Source organism: Phyllostomus hastatus, unplaced genomic scaffold (assembly GCF_019186645.2).
Source record: "Phyllostomus hastatus isolate PE091 unplaced genomic scaffold, TTU_PhHast_1.1 phas_contig_80, whole genome shotgun sequence".
Classification (NCBI taxonomy): domain Eukaryota; kingdom Metazoa; phylum Chordata; class Mammalia; order Chiroptera; family Phyllostomidae; genus Phyllostomus; species Phyllostomus hastatus.
Window position 1 is genome coordinate 47,312,024 of NW_025333960.1, and position 14,912 is coordinate 47,326,935.

A 14,912-nucleotide genomic window follows, 5' to 3' on the forward strand; every position below is an offset into this window, starting at 1 on the left:
CAGCACATAGGTTTTCTATCACACTATGTGGGAAAAAATGTGTTTGTGTTTGATGCTTGCAAGGAAAGAAAAACACAGCTTGACACTGAGAAGCTTTCATTTATAATATGCTGAGCCATGTTTATATCTCGGGAGAAGGTTCACGCAGTGCAGCAACAAAGCAAAAATATTTTTCTAAAAACGCACTTAAGGTCACTAAGTAGCTGGAGACACCAAGCTGGGAGCCTGCGATGGGAAATGAAAAGTGACGGGATTTGCACCGCGGGACTTAGGCCCGATCCGCTTCCGGAACTTGGAACTCTGTACCCTGTGTGATCCACCTCGGCCACGCCACTGCTCCCCTGGCGGTCCCTCACCATCCCTCACCGGGAGTGGGAAGGAGAGTCCCGCAGGAAAGGACTGGGACCCAGCAGACGAGGGACAGGGGACACCAGGCTCCCACTGCCCACCAATGCAGGCTCTAGCTGTGCACTTCCCCGTCCGTCAAGGGGCACGGAGCCGGAGCAACTGTGAAACAAAGCAGGACCCAGGCTCCGTGGCCACAGAAGAAAGAACCAGGCTGCGCACCCCTTTCTGCTGCAAGGTGTTCATCCTTGCTGCCTGTTGGAATCATGCAAGGGGCTTTCAAAACCCCTGGTGACCAGCACGCGCCTCTCGAGTTTCTGGAGTGTCTGGTGTGGTCTACCTGAACACTGGGCTTTTTTTTTTTTTTAATCTCATCAGGTGATTCCAATGTACAGTTCAGGCTGCCAATCACTGCCTTCGGCTTTGCAAACAGGAAGCAAGGAAGAGCCAAGTGAGAGTGAGCAAGCCCTGGACCGATGCAGGGACGGGCGCCCGGACCATGCGTGGGAACTGTGCCGGAACCTCGTTAAAATGCAGATTGTCGTCCAGTGGACCTGGAGGAGAGTCCCTGGTGTTAGCAATTCCGGTGTGACATCTGTGAGGCGCCACCCTCAGGCGCCACTCTGGAGAGAGGGGTTCCACGGAAGTCAGTAGCAGGAATGTTATGGTTTATGCGTGCTTTTTTTTTTTTTGGTACAATTTAATCCCTTTCCTTCTGCACGGGATTGTGGAAGGTGCTTTAATTTCATTGGCTGGCTCAGGAGCACCAGGGTGGACAGCAGTTCCACGAGGATGATAGTGTGTATGACAATGTCCCCTTTATTACACGGCCCCAGTGTGTGCTGGGGTGTTTTTTAGGGGGCACGTTATGGGCTGAACTATTCTTCCAACATTCTTATGTTGAGGTCCTAACTCCGGTACTTCAGAATGTGAGCGATTTTAGAGGTAAGGGGTCACTGAGTTCCAATGAGGTCGTTAAAAGGTGGGCCCTTATGTAACGAACCCCAAGCAGGTGGTACCCTTATAACAAGTGGACATTAGGACGCAGACGAGGGCAGAGGAGAGACCACGTGATGACACGGGAAGAAGACAGCCACCTGTAAGCCAAGGAGAAACCCTTTCAAGGGATGGATCTCGTCAGCACCTTGATCTCAGACTTCTAGCCTCCAGAACAGAGAGGAAATAAGTGCCTGTCAGTGAAACCCCCAGGTCTGGGGTAGTGTGTTTAGGCAGCCTGAGCAAACTGACCCGGGGCGGAGAGGAAGGGGTCGTGGGTATAGTTTTGGTAAATGGTTCGACTTCCGTCTTCACTAGTCGTTACCAGTGGGGCTGCCCTCCCTGTGGCTGGCAGTCCTTCCTCCTGCGTCTACATGCCTCCATTTAGATACTTTCACTTCATTTCAACATCAGCATAAAAACATTTAAAGCTAACTATTGTATGAAATATTCTATTTGTTATTTAATAGGAAGATATTTAGAAAACAATGTATTAGCAAATTTTTATACCCATGTTTTTCCTCTTTGCTAGACCCTACATCTTAATCTTCCCCATATGGCCACTGGTGTATTCCAACATTCTTCTTTTCCCTTCTCCAAAACACCATTAGCAGACTTGCTTCTCTCCCTTAGAATATGTCTTTCAACTCGTTCTCCTCCCCTGTCCTCATCACCTATCCCCATTCTCAGTGTCAGAAGGTTTCGCTATGTAGGACTCTCCTGGATCTTTTACAGGAGAAGGGAGTTGACGTTATGTGATAAACACATGGTACAATATACAGATGATGCCTTATGGAATCGTACACTTAAAACCTATATAGCTTTATTAGCCAATGTCACCCCAATGACATTTTTCAATTTCAATAAACATTTTTTTTGAAACACCAAAAAAATGTTGGCCTTGTGGAAAGGCAGTTGAGAGTTTAAATTCAAGTTTAATTACTGATATACAGGGTGGGACAAAAGTAGGTTTGTCGTTGTTCATATGGAAAATACAACTAATAACACAAGAATACACTGATTCACGTACTCTCAGCTGTGGTCTTGCTTTGCCCCACCCTGTACTGTACACAGTGCCACCGTGAGATGGTGTAACACATTTTAGCCACGTAAGGAAAAATGTAGTGTTGCGACTCTGATTTAGAACACCTTCATTGAAAATGACTTTCTTGACTTTCCTCAAATAAAACATATGTTATCATTTATTTTTTGAATGTGAAGTTTTCCCCTGCAGAAATTCAAAACTAACAGGATGTTTATGGAGAGGTGGCTTGGAGTCATCAGAGCATGTGCTGGTCAATATGCAAGTTCAGGAAGGATGAAATTAGGGAGGGTTGTGGGCGCTCAGCCAAGACAACCCAAGGGCTGCTCAACGGGAAAGAAGGCTGGCGGTTGGGATGCAGAGAGGCAGCAGTGAGTTAGGGCCTTACCTACCCGCGCTGCAATCCGGCTTCTTACTGTCCTGACAAGTTATGTTCATTTACAGTGTCACTTAGGGGCGATGGCTCAAAAAAGTTCCAGCTCTATAATGACTATAATTGATTCCTGGAGATTCAAACCAAGTCACAGTCAAAGATGCTCACTCAGGACAGTGAGCATCCACATACAATAAAATGAGGTGATGCAAAGGCAAAGGACCCAAAGACCAAGCCGACTCGATGGCCCCAAAGTCGCCTCTTTGAGGCCTCACAACTGTGGACGAGGTTACATGCAGACGAAGAGACCTGCTCCCGGTCTTTGTAGTCAGCTGGCTCTTTAGAAGCTGGCAAAGGGCCAGACAGTAAACAGCTGAGGCTTTTGGGGCCAAATAAGGTCTCTGTTGCATAGACTTTTCTTTTACAAGCCTTTAAAAGTGTAAAAGCATTCATAGATGATGGGTTGTATAAAAACATGCCACGGACCCGACTTCGCCAGTTCCTGCTCTCTCACCCAAATTCCGGGACCCGATCTGAGTGTAGAGGGCCCACCAGTTCAGACCGACATAAGTCCTGGCTGTTCCCAGAGGACTGAAGATGGGCCCTTCACCCCAGCAGGGATAAACCAAATACCCCACAGGAGCAGCCAAGACGGAAAGGCTGAGAATGCACATGACGACTGAGAACGGATGTGGTTCAAGTTTCTGAGACCATAAAGGGCATGGAAAGGCGGTTTAGTTCATGTTCTACCACCCAGAGCAAGGAGGCAACACACAGACCCAGCCAAGCTCTCCCACACCTGTTATGGACTTGCATGGGCCACACCCTGAAGCTGGGAAGAAGATAAAGCACTACTTTTGCTTGACGGGGATTATTATGTAGACATCATAAATCACTCTGCCCTCTACAAGTGTTCCAGGATGGAGACAGAAGTTGCCCAGAAGGTCCTGATCCATTTATGACAAAACATCTGTAAGGAATTATTAGGAGAAGCAGGGATGCTGGAGGGGCATGCACGTTGCTTAACGTTACTGCTGAAAAACACAAGGTAAACTGACCAAGGTATTTGTCCCAACTGGGCCAATTCTGATGCCACTGTCCACCTGTCATGGCATGGGCCAGAGAACTTGCCACCTCTCGATAATGCTTCCCCCTTCCAATAACGCCTAGAAGAAACTCGTTGCACATGGCTGTTTCTTGCTTGCACCTCTTCAGAAAAAACCTTTGGTTCCCACCATCTCTGGGTTCTCGTGTCCTTGTTGGGCCTGTGGGGTTTCTTGGCCTGAAAGGATGCAGCTGGGCCAGGGGATGTTTCAGGCTCCTAGCCCTCAAAACATGCCATTCATCAGATGTGTTCCAAAAACAACTTTCTTTAAAATGTACCAAAGGTCACCTTTTGCTCAAAATTCCTTTATTGAAAGATAAATTGAATTAAAAGTCCCTAAATCCCATGACAAGGAAGATTTGTTTTCTGTTTTTTATCTGCTCTACTCACAGATGTAGACCAAGGACACCAAAACGGTGTTCAGCTCCTGTAGCAAAGCTCCCAAGTATTTGTTGAATAAGTGAGTGAAAATCGTTGGTAAAACTTTAAAACGGGAAAACAGCTGCACAGAAAAGGAAGAACTTGGCTTGGCAAAAGAGAAGCTGCAGAGGTTATAGCTGCTTACTTTTTCATCTCCCCCACTCCCCAACAAAAGCAATACACCGAACCAGAATGGCGACTTTGTTCTCCCAATGCTCTGCAACGCCCCCTCCTCCCCCAGCAGGCAAACCCTCTCGCACACAAAAGTGAGGGCCCAGCTGAGCAGCCGGGGCGGTTGGTGGTTTTGGAAGCTGAATGCACTGACATGGAAACCACTGATTGAAATGCAAGCTTTCTCCTAAGAATATAGAGTCTTCTAGAACAAAGAAAGAACACCCACCCCAGCTTCACTTAGAAAAGATGAAATGAAGTTAACGTAGGAAGTCAGGCATCAGCTACTTCGGGGACAATGGGAAGAGCTACCGGACCCAGTCTCAAAGGACGCACCAGTGAAAGCACAGCCCTTTGTGGGGAGCTCAATGGTTGGCTGTTTCCGAACACTTCGCGTTGTGTCTCCAAGAATGAGTGAAAAGTGATACGGAGGCTCGCCTTGGCCCATGCCCTCTGCCTTCTCTCCTGACACCTGTTCTTCAGGTTAAAAAATCAGAGGGTGTGGGAGGCAGCAGGATCCCCTTTCAAGCTCTCATCCTTCCCGTCAGAGCCAGGGTCTACGCGGCAGTTGTCATGTGGGCAGCAGTGCCCACGTCCTCTTCAGGTGTTCTTTAAAGAGCCAGCTCATGGAGTTCGCCAGAGCTGCCGGAATCAGCCCTGTGCCACAGCAGCAGTTCAAGTTCAGCGGGTCAAACTGGGAACCAGTGCAAACCATGGCCACATCTCACGGGGGTGCAGGCAATCTGACGTCTAAAACAGTCTCCCCATCTCTGAGCTAGAAAACGAGGCACACTAGGATAGCAACCATTCTGGTAAGGCCTAAGAAACTGAAGTCAGATCTCATCATTGTTTGCGTGTAATGATCACATATTCATTCCCTTGACCTTCAACAATGTGTGTGGGGGACTGTCCAGGAACGGGGCTAACTTCTGGGGACACAGTCGTGGATGGAGGGACAGATGGTTCAGGCCCTCAGCGGGCCAGCTGCCCAATGGGAGACAGGGCCAGCACGGGGGACAGAGGCTGCCCCCAACACGCTTGTGGTGTAGGCAGTTCTGCACAAAGCCACCTCCACCCATCCCCCCACTCTCCTCTTCACGCTGTTCATTGCACCACTCCCTTCTTAGCATTAGGGTATAGACGTTTCAGATACAAGTGCTTTCTGAAAGGGGCGCCACGTGCCCTAAAATAGCACAGTCCAATGCTAACAGCTACTCAGAGCTACACTCGATGCCCGTCCGAAGCTATGTGTCCCACGAGACAGGGAGGCAGCAGAAAGGAGAGAGACCAGAACTGGGCTGAGGACCTAAGGATCTGACTTCTAGACTTCTCTCTGCCAGGAAGACTCCTTCATGACCCTAGGCAAGGAGTCAACCTCTAAGAGCCTCTAAAATGGGGTGACGATGCCTCTACCTGATCTAATGGTCACATGTGTAGGGCACCTTGACTAGTCAGGTAGAAGGTGGGAAGCAAAGCTGTGTTCCCTGTCATTGCCCCAGTCGGGCCTGCCCCCCATTTGGAAAGGCTGCGTTGAGAAACAATAGGCGGGTGACTGGTACGTAAACACCCTCAGTATTTCTGGCTGTGGTCTGAATTTGCACTTTCAAAAGTGTCTACTGTAAGCCCTGGCTGGCGTAGCTCAGTGGATTGAGTGCGGGCCGCGAACCAAAGTGTCGCAGGTTCAATTCCAAGTCAGGGCACATGCCTAGGTTGCAGGCCACAGCCCCCAGCAACTGCACATTGATGTCTCTCGATCTTTCTCCCTCCCTTCCCTCTGTAAAAATAAATAAAATCTTTTAAAAATGTCTACTATAAAGCCCCAAACTCACAAATAAAATTCACCGAGTGACCACGGAGCATGTACCACGTGCACTCGCCACACCAGACGTCGGGAGATGCAGCAGTGATCAGGAGAGCAGTAGTCGTTGAGCACTTCCTACACACATTGACTCATTTCGCCTTCACGGCAACCCTATAGCTCCCACACTAACGCGATCCTCACTTTACAAAGGAGGAAACTAAAGCACAGAGATGGAGAAACTGCTCCAGGTCACAACACAAGTAGTAGAGCTGGAACTCAAACTCTGGCAGAGTTTCTCTTATTGTGTATGTTTGACGTTATTAAAGCCCTCCGCAGGCCCTCGTGGACCTACCAGATAGTGCATTCCCCAGTCCTTCCCCCAGTGTGGGCTCAGCTGCAGTCCGATGCTCTCAATTTGGTGATGCTATTCTAAGTGACCTCCTTGTTTTCCAAGTTCCAAGTAAACACATTTGCAGAAATGGCACATTGACTTCCAAGTTTTAATAGGCTTTGGCAACACTGTTGTGTTATCTCAAAGGAAAGCAGGAGGCTTTGCATCCCTGTGTCATTACTTCCCCTGGAAACAGGACCCTGAGCAAGAACAGTGCCTGGTAAGATGGCACTGCCTGGACAAGCCCAGCTGAGGGGCGGCTGGGGGCTTCCCCTTGGAGATCCATGAACTGCGAGGCTGAAAATCATAGCTGATGCAGCTCAGACAAACCCTGAACACATTCTATGTTAAAGAGCCATGTTCAAAAACAATATCTTCTCTTACTCATAAACCCGTTCCTAGCTGCTTGAATCTTGTCCCCGTAATTGATAGTATAACAGGGCTGTCAAACTCACGTTCACCGGGGGCCACATCAGCCTCACAATTGCCTTCAAAGGGCCAAATGTCACTTTAGGACTGTGTACATGTAACTGCTCCTTAACAGTTAAGTGAGAGCTCGGTGCTGCCATTAGGTAGAAACAAGGTGCAGAGCTGGACAAAACACAGTGGAGGGCCACGTTCGGCCAGCGGGCCTTGCATTCGCCACCTGTGGTCTAGTCCAAACTATGACTTTGAACTCAATCACGTGTCATCGTGTGTTGGTTACAGTTTCAAAGGCGTTGGTCTAAAATTCAAGTCTGTAAACCAGGACCAGAGACCACGGCTCATTTTCTAGGACTGGCTGAAGCTCGTAATAGATGTTCAATAAATCCTTAACAGATCAAACAAGTTAACTAGGATGCTTATTAGACAGACTCACTTAGTAAAAATTGGATTTTATTGACATTTCCTACATATAACATATGTATTCTTTTTCCTATTTTTAAAAAGGTTTTAAGATCTCATTTTATTGATATAAGATATAATAAAGGAAAGGTAAAGTAAACACAAACCTTTCATTCAAACTATATGGTTTGGGGGACAGAGGAGAGGAAAACCATCTCGTAGGAAAAGGTTTAATAGCTACAAAAGGAGTAATGCCAAGATAAGTTCACATGCTTGGTGTGGCTATAATAAACTCAGTTACCGGTAGATAAATCACACACCACTGCTGAAATCTTAACTGGAAAAGTGCACGCCCTATGTCAGATTATAATGCTGAGTAAATATGGACCCCTATCTAGCTGTCGTTGCCACTCATTCCATGCATTTATTAAGTTTGGGGCATGGCCCCATGCACATTGGGACAGGGAGGTCTCTAGAAACAGACTGTGATTAAGACAAAATCCTACAAAGGAGGAAAGCTATACATGTACGAACCAATTTTGTGTATAGCATGATACTATCAAAGTTAATTGTTTAAGACAGACTTCAAGGGCAAGGGTAATTCAGAAAAACCACTATGATCATGCTGGATGCTGGGAGTTTTCTATTAACCTGTCTTTTGAATGTATAGTCATCTGCATGGACAGTCCTCTTCCTTACTTAGACCCCAGGATCTGGAAAGTTCAGCCCCCTCTGTGGATACCTCTGGGATGAAGAAAAGGGCCCAGACTTTGAAGTTGGACGAACCTGGCTTTGAATGAATCTTGGCTCTCACATGTATTAACGTTGCGGCCCTGGGCAGGTTTACTGAATCCCTCCGAGTCTGGGTTCCCTCCTCTGTAGGGCCCAGACTACAAATGCTGCAGTGTGGCTTTGAGGATTGGGGGTAACACGTGTAAAGTGCATGGAACAGTGCTGAATACATAGTCCTCAAAGGGTCACTAAGTGACGTATTACCACAGGCTAACAGAGGGAGGGGCTGCTTAGGGGAAGTCACGTAGAAATGTACAAGGGGGGGTGGTGGGGGGAGAACAAAGATTATCCTCAACCCATCTTTTCGTCTCCATATCCTTTCAGGTAGAAAGTCATATTTATGACCTTGACCGTAGCCATTTTAATATTAAATCCATCCTCTATATCAGCAAATGATTTTAAGTCAAGTTCAGAAGTGACTTCTGGAGTCCTTTCTCTTGTGCTAAAGCTCCCCACCAAGACATCTGGTAAAGAGCGGACCCCACAGAACCAGATGGCGTTCGCCGAGCAGTAGAGCTTTGCTGTGGTACTGACAGCGGAATCAGGGGTCATGTAAGAATCGGAGAGTCTGTTTCCCAGAAGGCCCATTCTCAGCCTGGTTTACGGTGGACGTGGTAGAAGGGCTGACTACTTGTCCATCTGCAGAGGCCCCTGCCTCCGAGGGCCTGTCTAGATGGGTTTGCACTGTGACCTGGGTTGGGGACCCTGGATTCTACAGCAGACGCTCCCCCCAGCCCCCCAGCTTTCATGCACCTCTCATTAGCTGCAGGTGCTGGGTCAGGAGGTCCAGGACTCTCACCAGCTTCCAGACGACACCCACGTGGCTGGTTTCCAGACCACAGTCTCACTAGCAAGATGTCTACAGGGCCAGGACAATCAGAATTCACAAGCCAAGGGACACACAGTATTCCATTCTTAGGGTTTGCAAAGAAAAAGGGGCGCAGCAGCTGCCCACCAACTTTGTCTTTAAGAAAATCGCTGACTTAGTGGGGTGTACTCCTTGGTAAGCACGAGTGAGGCTTCTCGAGCACCAGAAATACTCCGCACTGTCCCCAAGGGGAGGCTGCATGGGTGCATGCATTTCTAACCAAACAGTGTACACTTGTGTACTTACTGTCACCTAGAACTCAGTTTTGGAGGGAAAAAAACCCTAAAATAGAAAATGAAGGAATAAGAATGCAAAGAAAAAAATCACTACATTATGGAAGTCAAGCCAATGAACACACAGAGCTCTCAACTCCCATAAAGGGAGTAACTTAAACCCCCCAAACTTAATATTCACAGGGACTAACTACTCTCTCCAACTAGAAATATCCTCTTCCATTCCTCTTAATGAAAACACATCAAGCACTGCTAGTGTCTCTTGTGGAGGCTCTAGGTGTGAAAGAAACCCTGTTTGAAAAACCTGGGGGCAGGGCGGAGGGACACAACAGCAGCCTAGTGAAGGAAGTCGCTTAGAGCGTTCCCCAGGCACCCCTGGTTCCTGGAGACCGGACGTGCATTCCATAACTGTCGCTGATTCACGTGCGGTCTGGCCTTCAGGGACAGAACGAATGAGCGAACCATCTCAGGGACACTGTCCCCATTAAGCTAGAGGCTTTAGGTGGTGGGGAGGGGAAAACAATGTGTCCAGAGAAACGCTGTGGTCATGGGGGTGACACACAGGGCCGGACCCAGGCAAGCGGTCCCCGTGCCAGCACCACGAGGCCACCTACGTCCCAGGAAAGGCAGCCCTTCCCAAGAAGGGACCTGTTGAGTCACCTAAAAGGTCATCATTCCACCGCCGAGGACAGATCTTAAAGCACAGTAGTGATGTACTGATGGCGTCTCTGTACCACTAAACGGAGCAGCCCTGAACCACCTACACCTGTGCCTTTGAGTGCATGCTGCCACGTTTCTTGCAGCTGAAAACACTGTGGTTGATTAACACGCTATAACATGATAAATAGCAAAACTGCCTATTAGGTTCACTCCTGGGGGTTGCAGTGTTACCTAGTACAACCCAATACCTGTCTGGGCACCCCAAACAGTCTATGGTTCCCAAAGACAGAGACAGAGTCTGGTGTGGGTGTGGGATCCCAGTACCTTCCACAGGCCCTTTAAAAAAAGCAGGCTGCTCTTGAAGGCTTGAGGGTGCGTGCCTGCTCCATCCAGCGAGAGCGGGGAACAGAAGCCAAGACTTCAATGGTGAAAAACACATCAACCCTCACCTCCGAACAGCTGCGAGCAGCCAACAGCGCCTCCCTCCTTTTCTTGAGAGTAAAACCACCTGGGGAGCATTTTCCAAACTGCAGGCTCCCCCGCTCTATCCAGGCTGAGTTTTAACAAGCGCCTGGGTGATCTGCGGGGCCGTATTTCCCCAAGGCTCTCCCTCTGCTCAACAATCTCGACGTTTTCTTCTTCTCACTCAGCACACCCCATCTCAACCGCCTGCAATCCTCCCCCCATCCCTTTGCCCACGGAGGCGGGGACAGTATTACACTCTGTCCCCGCAGAAGGTCACAAGACCGCGGAGCGCCAAGGATTTACTTGTTGGCGTTGTGTTTTCAAAACAAGACAAAAAATTCGTCTTTGCCTTACTGTTTACACCCACAGTTCAGTCCACTTTCCTTATAAACTTTCCATCTTTTCCTCTCCATTTCCTCCACGCAAGCATTCCAAAGACCTGTGAACAGCCTCAGGACCTTAGGACACAGACTCCAGGGACAAACTCCAGGGTGCCCGTGGTCGCCCTGGCCCAGAAATCACGGACAAAAGTGTGCACCACGGAGAGCTTATCCAGAGTGCTCCCAGCACCACTTTGGCCACCTGGTGCCCCAAAGCCGTCCTTTGCAGAGCCGCCCTCCCACCAGCCGGGCGACTCCGAGGCTTACCTGAAACACGTGGTGAGCTCGCCTGAAGCCTTCAGACACGGGTATTTGGTCGTGGTGATTTTGTTTTCTGAGCAGACTTCTCTACGAAAAAGAGGCAAAGCCGTTGGTTCTCCGCGTGGGAGCGTAGGCCAGTGCGCTCTGGGGGATCTGCGTCCCGGAGCGCGGAGCAGGCTCTGAGCCCCGAGCGCGGACGCCCAGCGAACTCCCGGGTCAGGGGCGGGCCAGGCGAGGGTCCAGCCCAGGGAACCCAGCCCCGGGCCACAGGAGCTGAAGAAGCGGATCACATGAGAGCAGCAGGAACGGGGGCAAGGCGGCACGGTTGGGGGAAGCGCAGCCTGAGGGCGCGGAGGTCGTCACCCGGGACAGTTGAGCGCCCAGCGGACCGCTGACGGAGCGAAGGTGCGCGGATCGCTGCGGAGGCGGGGGACACCGCCTGCACCCCGACAGCCCGGCGTGCACCAAGCAGGAGCTGGCAGTGCTTACCTGTCACTGTTCTCGGGCTCCTCGCGGTAGCTCCACGTGTGTCCCAGAGCCAGGAGCAGCAGCAGCGGACCCAGGCTCTTGGCCAGCTGCCCCCTCGCCGCTCCTCCCCGGCTCGGAGGCGGCAGCACCATCGGGGACGCTCCCGGCTTCTTCCCGGCGCCTGAGCCCTCTCCCCGCCCTGCACCCTGCTCCTCCGCGGCCGCCGCAGCCGTCCCTCTCCCCGGCAGGGGGTGCTAGAGGGTAGGGGCTCTTGCGCCACCTGTGCGAGGCAGAGGGGCCCGGAGTTGGCGAGGCTGGGGGGCCAAGGTAGAAACTGGGGTGCAGAGTGCAAAGTCGGTAGGCCGGCAGGTGAACGCGGCTCACGGAGTGCCCTGTTGGCGCGAGGGTGGCAGGGTGCAGGTCGTCTCGCCCAGGACTGGCGCGCCGAGTTGACAGACTTGCTCTCTTCAGCTTTGGGCTGCGCCCTCCCTCTGGCCTCTTCCCGGGCTGCGAGAGAAGGGCAGGGTGCGGAGAGCAGGCGGCTGCTCGCATTTTACATCAGGGTCGCCCGACCAAGAGGAGGAGGAGCCGCTTTTCCCCGGGGGAAAAGGGGGGGCAGAGGGGTTAATACGCTTCCTTCCTGTCGTCAGTTGATTTCTAATGACCAGGGTCAGGACGTTTGCTTTCTCGCCTCGAGCGCCTGCCCCGGGTTTTCCCGCTGCCCAGTTTTCTCTGCGCGGAGGAAGGAGTTGTGGAGAGACTGCAGCGGCTCTCCCAAACGGCCTTGCAAACCTGAGATAGCACGACCTCCAGCCTGCCATTAAAATCCCTTAGAAGTGCCCCCGGTCGCTCCTTTTAAGAGCCGCTAGCTTCTTCCTGAGATCGAAATAAGTAATGAGCTCCTAAGGCCTCTTTGTGGGTATTTAAAATCCTCTTGCCCTGAGCTGCTTTAATGCTGTTTGAATGCCACGCACACACGTGAGAGCTGGAAACTCCTGGAAGATCAGCTGAGAGGGTGAAGGCCCCCGCCCCCACCCCCAGTAACACCGTGGTGTTTAGGGGTAGCCTGAAAACCAGGCTGGGGGAAGTCAATCAGCTCCTTTGGAGGGGACACAGCTGTAAATTCGTATAGGTCTGCATCTTAACACTTCATCGCACAGGGGAGTTCCCGTGCTTGGTAAAGAGAAACTCATGATGTAAACGTGCCCCGCAGAGCCAAAGCAAGTGGCCGTGGCCCGGTGAGAACCGGAAGAGCAAGAGGCTGCAATGCCCAGCCTCTAACAAACGCCCAGCTCTGCACCTCCCAGGACCATGAGATGAAAGGGTAGTCTGGTCACAAGTCACGGGTGTGCTACCCGGTTAGGCACACAAGCGTTTTCATTCAAAATATTCTGATCAACTGAGAATTACCATACACAACCCATACACCTTGACATTTTTAATAGCGATGGCATCCTCATTCCCCTGCAGCATGCATCTATATTTTCCAAAGGTTTTTCTTTTCACATTTATGATTTTTGTTAGATATTCAAAATAGCCCTTGAAGCTAGGAGTCTGACTTCCTAGTTCAGTGAGGTGTTTTTTTTTCCCTGCGAATCTCACATAGACATGGAAGACCATAAAACACACAAATATTAAAATATGGAGCTAAACAAAATTAATTTTCTCGTGGTAATTCAGAAGCCTCTGCAAAGCTTGCGAAACCCGAGAGTGATGGTTGTGGAGTAAGGAAAGAAAACCCACACTAGATTTAAACCCAATTTGTGGGCTTCCTAGGTATGCGAACTTGGACCGGGCACTTAACTTTTCTGAAACTCAGTTTTCTCATCTGTAAAATGGGGAAACCTCTTTCCTAAATGCTTGTGAGTATTAAACGGGGTGACGCATACAAAGCATTTTCATAGTGCCAGGCATGTATTGAGCGCTCAGGAGACATTGTTATTTTTAGCCTAAGTTATTGTGCAGGCTTTTCAGCTTTAGCTTTTAAGCTTTCACTTTCTGGGTATCTCGGAGTTTATTTCACAACAGTTGTTTGGGGTCCTAAAGAGGCAGGTGTGTCTCTCTGAGCACATGAAAAATGAACCCACCCTGGAGCTCGTGGAAACTGTTATCACTTTAAAATGACCCACAAATGTGTTTATTCTTTATTTTGCAGGGAAGAGGCCATCCTATAAGCAGGTCCTGATTTTATTTTACCAATTGTTCTATTTTCATACCTTTTTTCCTCATCTTTACTCCTTTCGTTTTCCTGCAGTTGCGTTGTGGATGTCAATTCCACAAATAATAGAGAATGGTGTAGGAGATTAGCTATCAGCTTCACTAAATGGTTAATAAGCCACATATGGGGACATGCAGGCTTGCAGAGAAAGTGAATCAGGCTGCAAATGATAAAAGTAATTATGCACAGCTGTGTGGCAGAAGCTTGGGGACAGAGCCAGCTTTGCCACCTCCTTAGTGTGAGCCCCCCACACTGAGCACAGATCAGAATGAGGCGTCAGAGAAGGTGCTGGGGCCAAGCGAACAGCCCAGATTTGCCCAGGGAGGCAGTCCCGAGGGTGGGTGGTCAGAGCGTTTCTGGAAGAGGTGAGCTGCAGCAGAGACCTTTTGAAAACCTTTGCCTGGAGGCCTGGAACTTACACTAATTGGCAGCTCCTGGCAGCATGACCTTCGGTGTCCGGCTTGAGGGGCTGGCTGGAGGGCAAAGCCGAGCAGAAGATGAGGCTGCCAGGTGTGGCTACCAGTCCCCTGCGAAAGTGAGCTCTCCTATGAAAGACAAAGCCCGCGTCTGCTCAGGCTGTGGCCCCAGTGGGACCTGTCAGAATGAGGCTGAGTGTGGCAGGGAGGGTCGTGCTGGGCGCTGATTGGTCGAGGTGAAGTAAGGGGACGAATCATTTCCCCAGGTCGTAAGGACAACTCTGAGGTCCTTCCCAGCGTCCCTCTGTCTGGTCTCATGGGAAAGTAGCCAGGCGGTTGCTCCACCTTAGGGCTCAGGAGCCGAAACATAACCTAGGTCAAGATGTTATCTTCAGCCTGCCAGAGGTCTGGACCTTGTGACAAATATTCAGGTCCCCGGCTACTGTCCTCTGCTGCCCCCTGCCCAGGGCTGCTGATTACTCGGAGGAAAGGCTAGGTCTCTGTGAGGGGTAGCCATGTAGAAACAGAGAGATGATTTCTAGAGCCGACCTTTGAAACTAAATTTAATCAAAGACACGAGGCCCCTCGATTTCAACCTCCTTTATGAAACACCAGATGAGCACACTCACCTCCTGCCTCTCCCGACCAAGCGTTACGAAGATTAATGACATGGACCTAAATG

At 50.1% G+C, this 14,912-nt stretch overlaps 1 protein-coding gene across 3 annotated transcripts in view; it reads right to left on the reverse strand.

Annotated features, from left to right (window-relative positions):
• CCBE1 (collagen and calcium binding EGF domains 1) overlaps nt 1-14,354 on the reverse strand; it is a 177,917-nt gene extending 163,563 nt beyond the window's left edge. For 2 of the 3 annotated variants that reach the window (XM_045850313.1, XM_045850310.1), the window contains exons 1-2: nt 11,618-12,723; nt 11,135-11,215 (exon numbers count right to left, since the gene is read on the reverse strand). In XM_045850313.1, the coding sequence (XP_045706269.1) occupies nt 11,135-11,215; nt 11,618-11,748 (212 nt within the window). In that variant the 5' untranslated portion in view covers nt 11,749-12,723. Of the gene's footprint in view, nt 1-11,134; nt 11,216-11,617; nt 12,724-14,233 lie in introns of those variants that run through there. The other variant, XM_045850311.1, reaches the window with a different exon arrangement.
• Nucleotides 14,355-14,912: the final 558 nt, after the last annotated feature.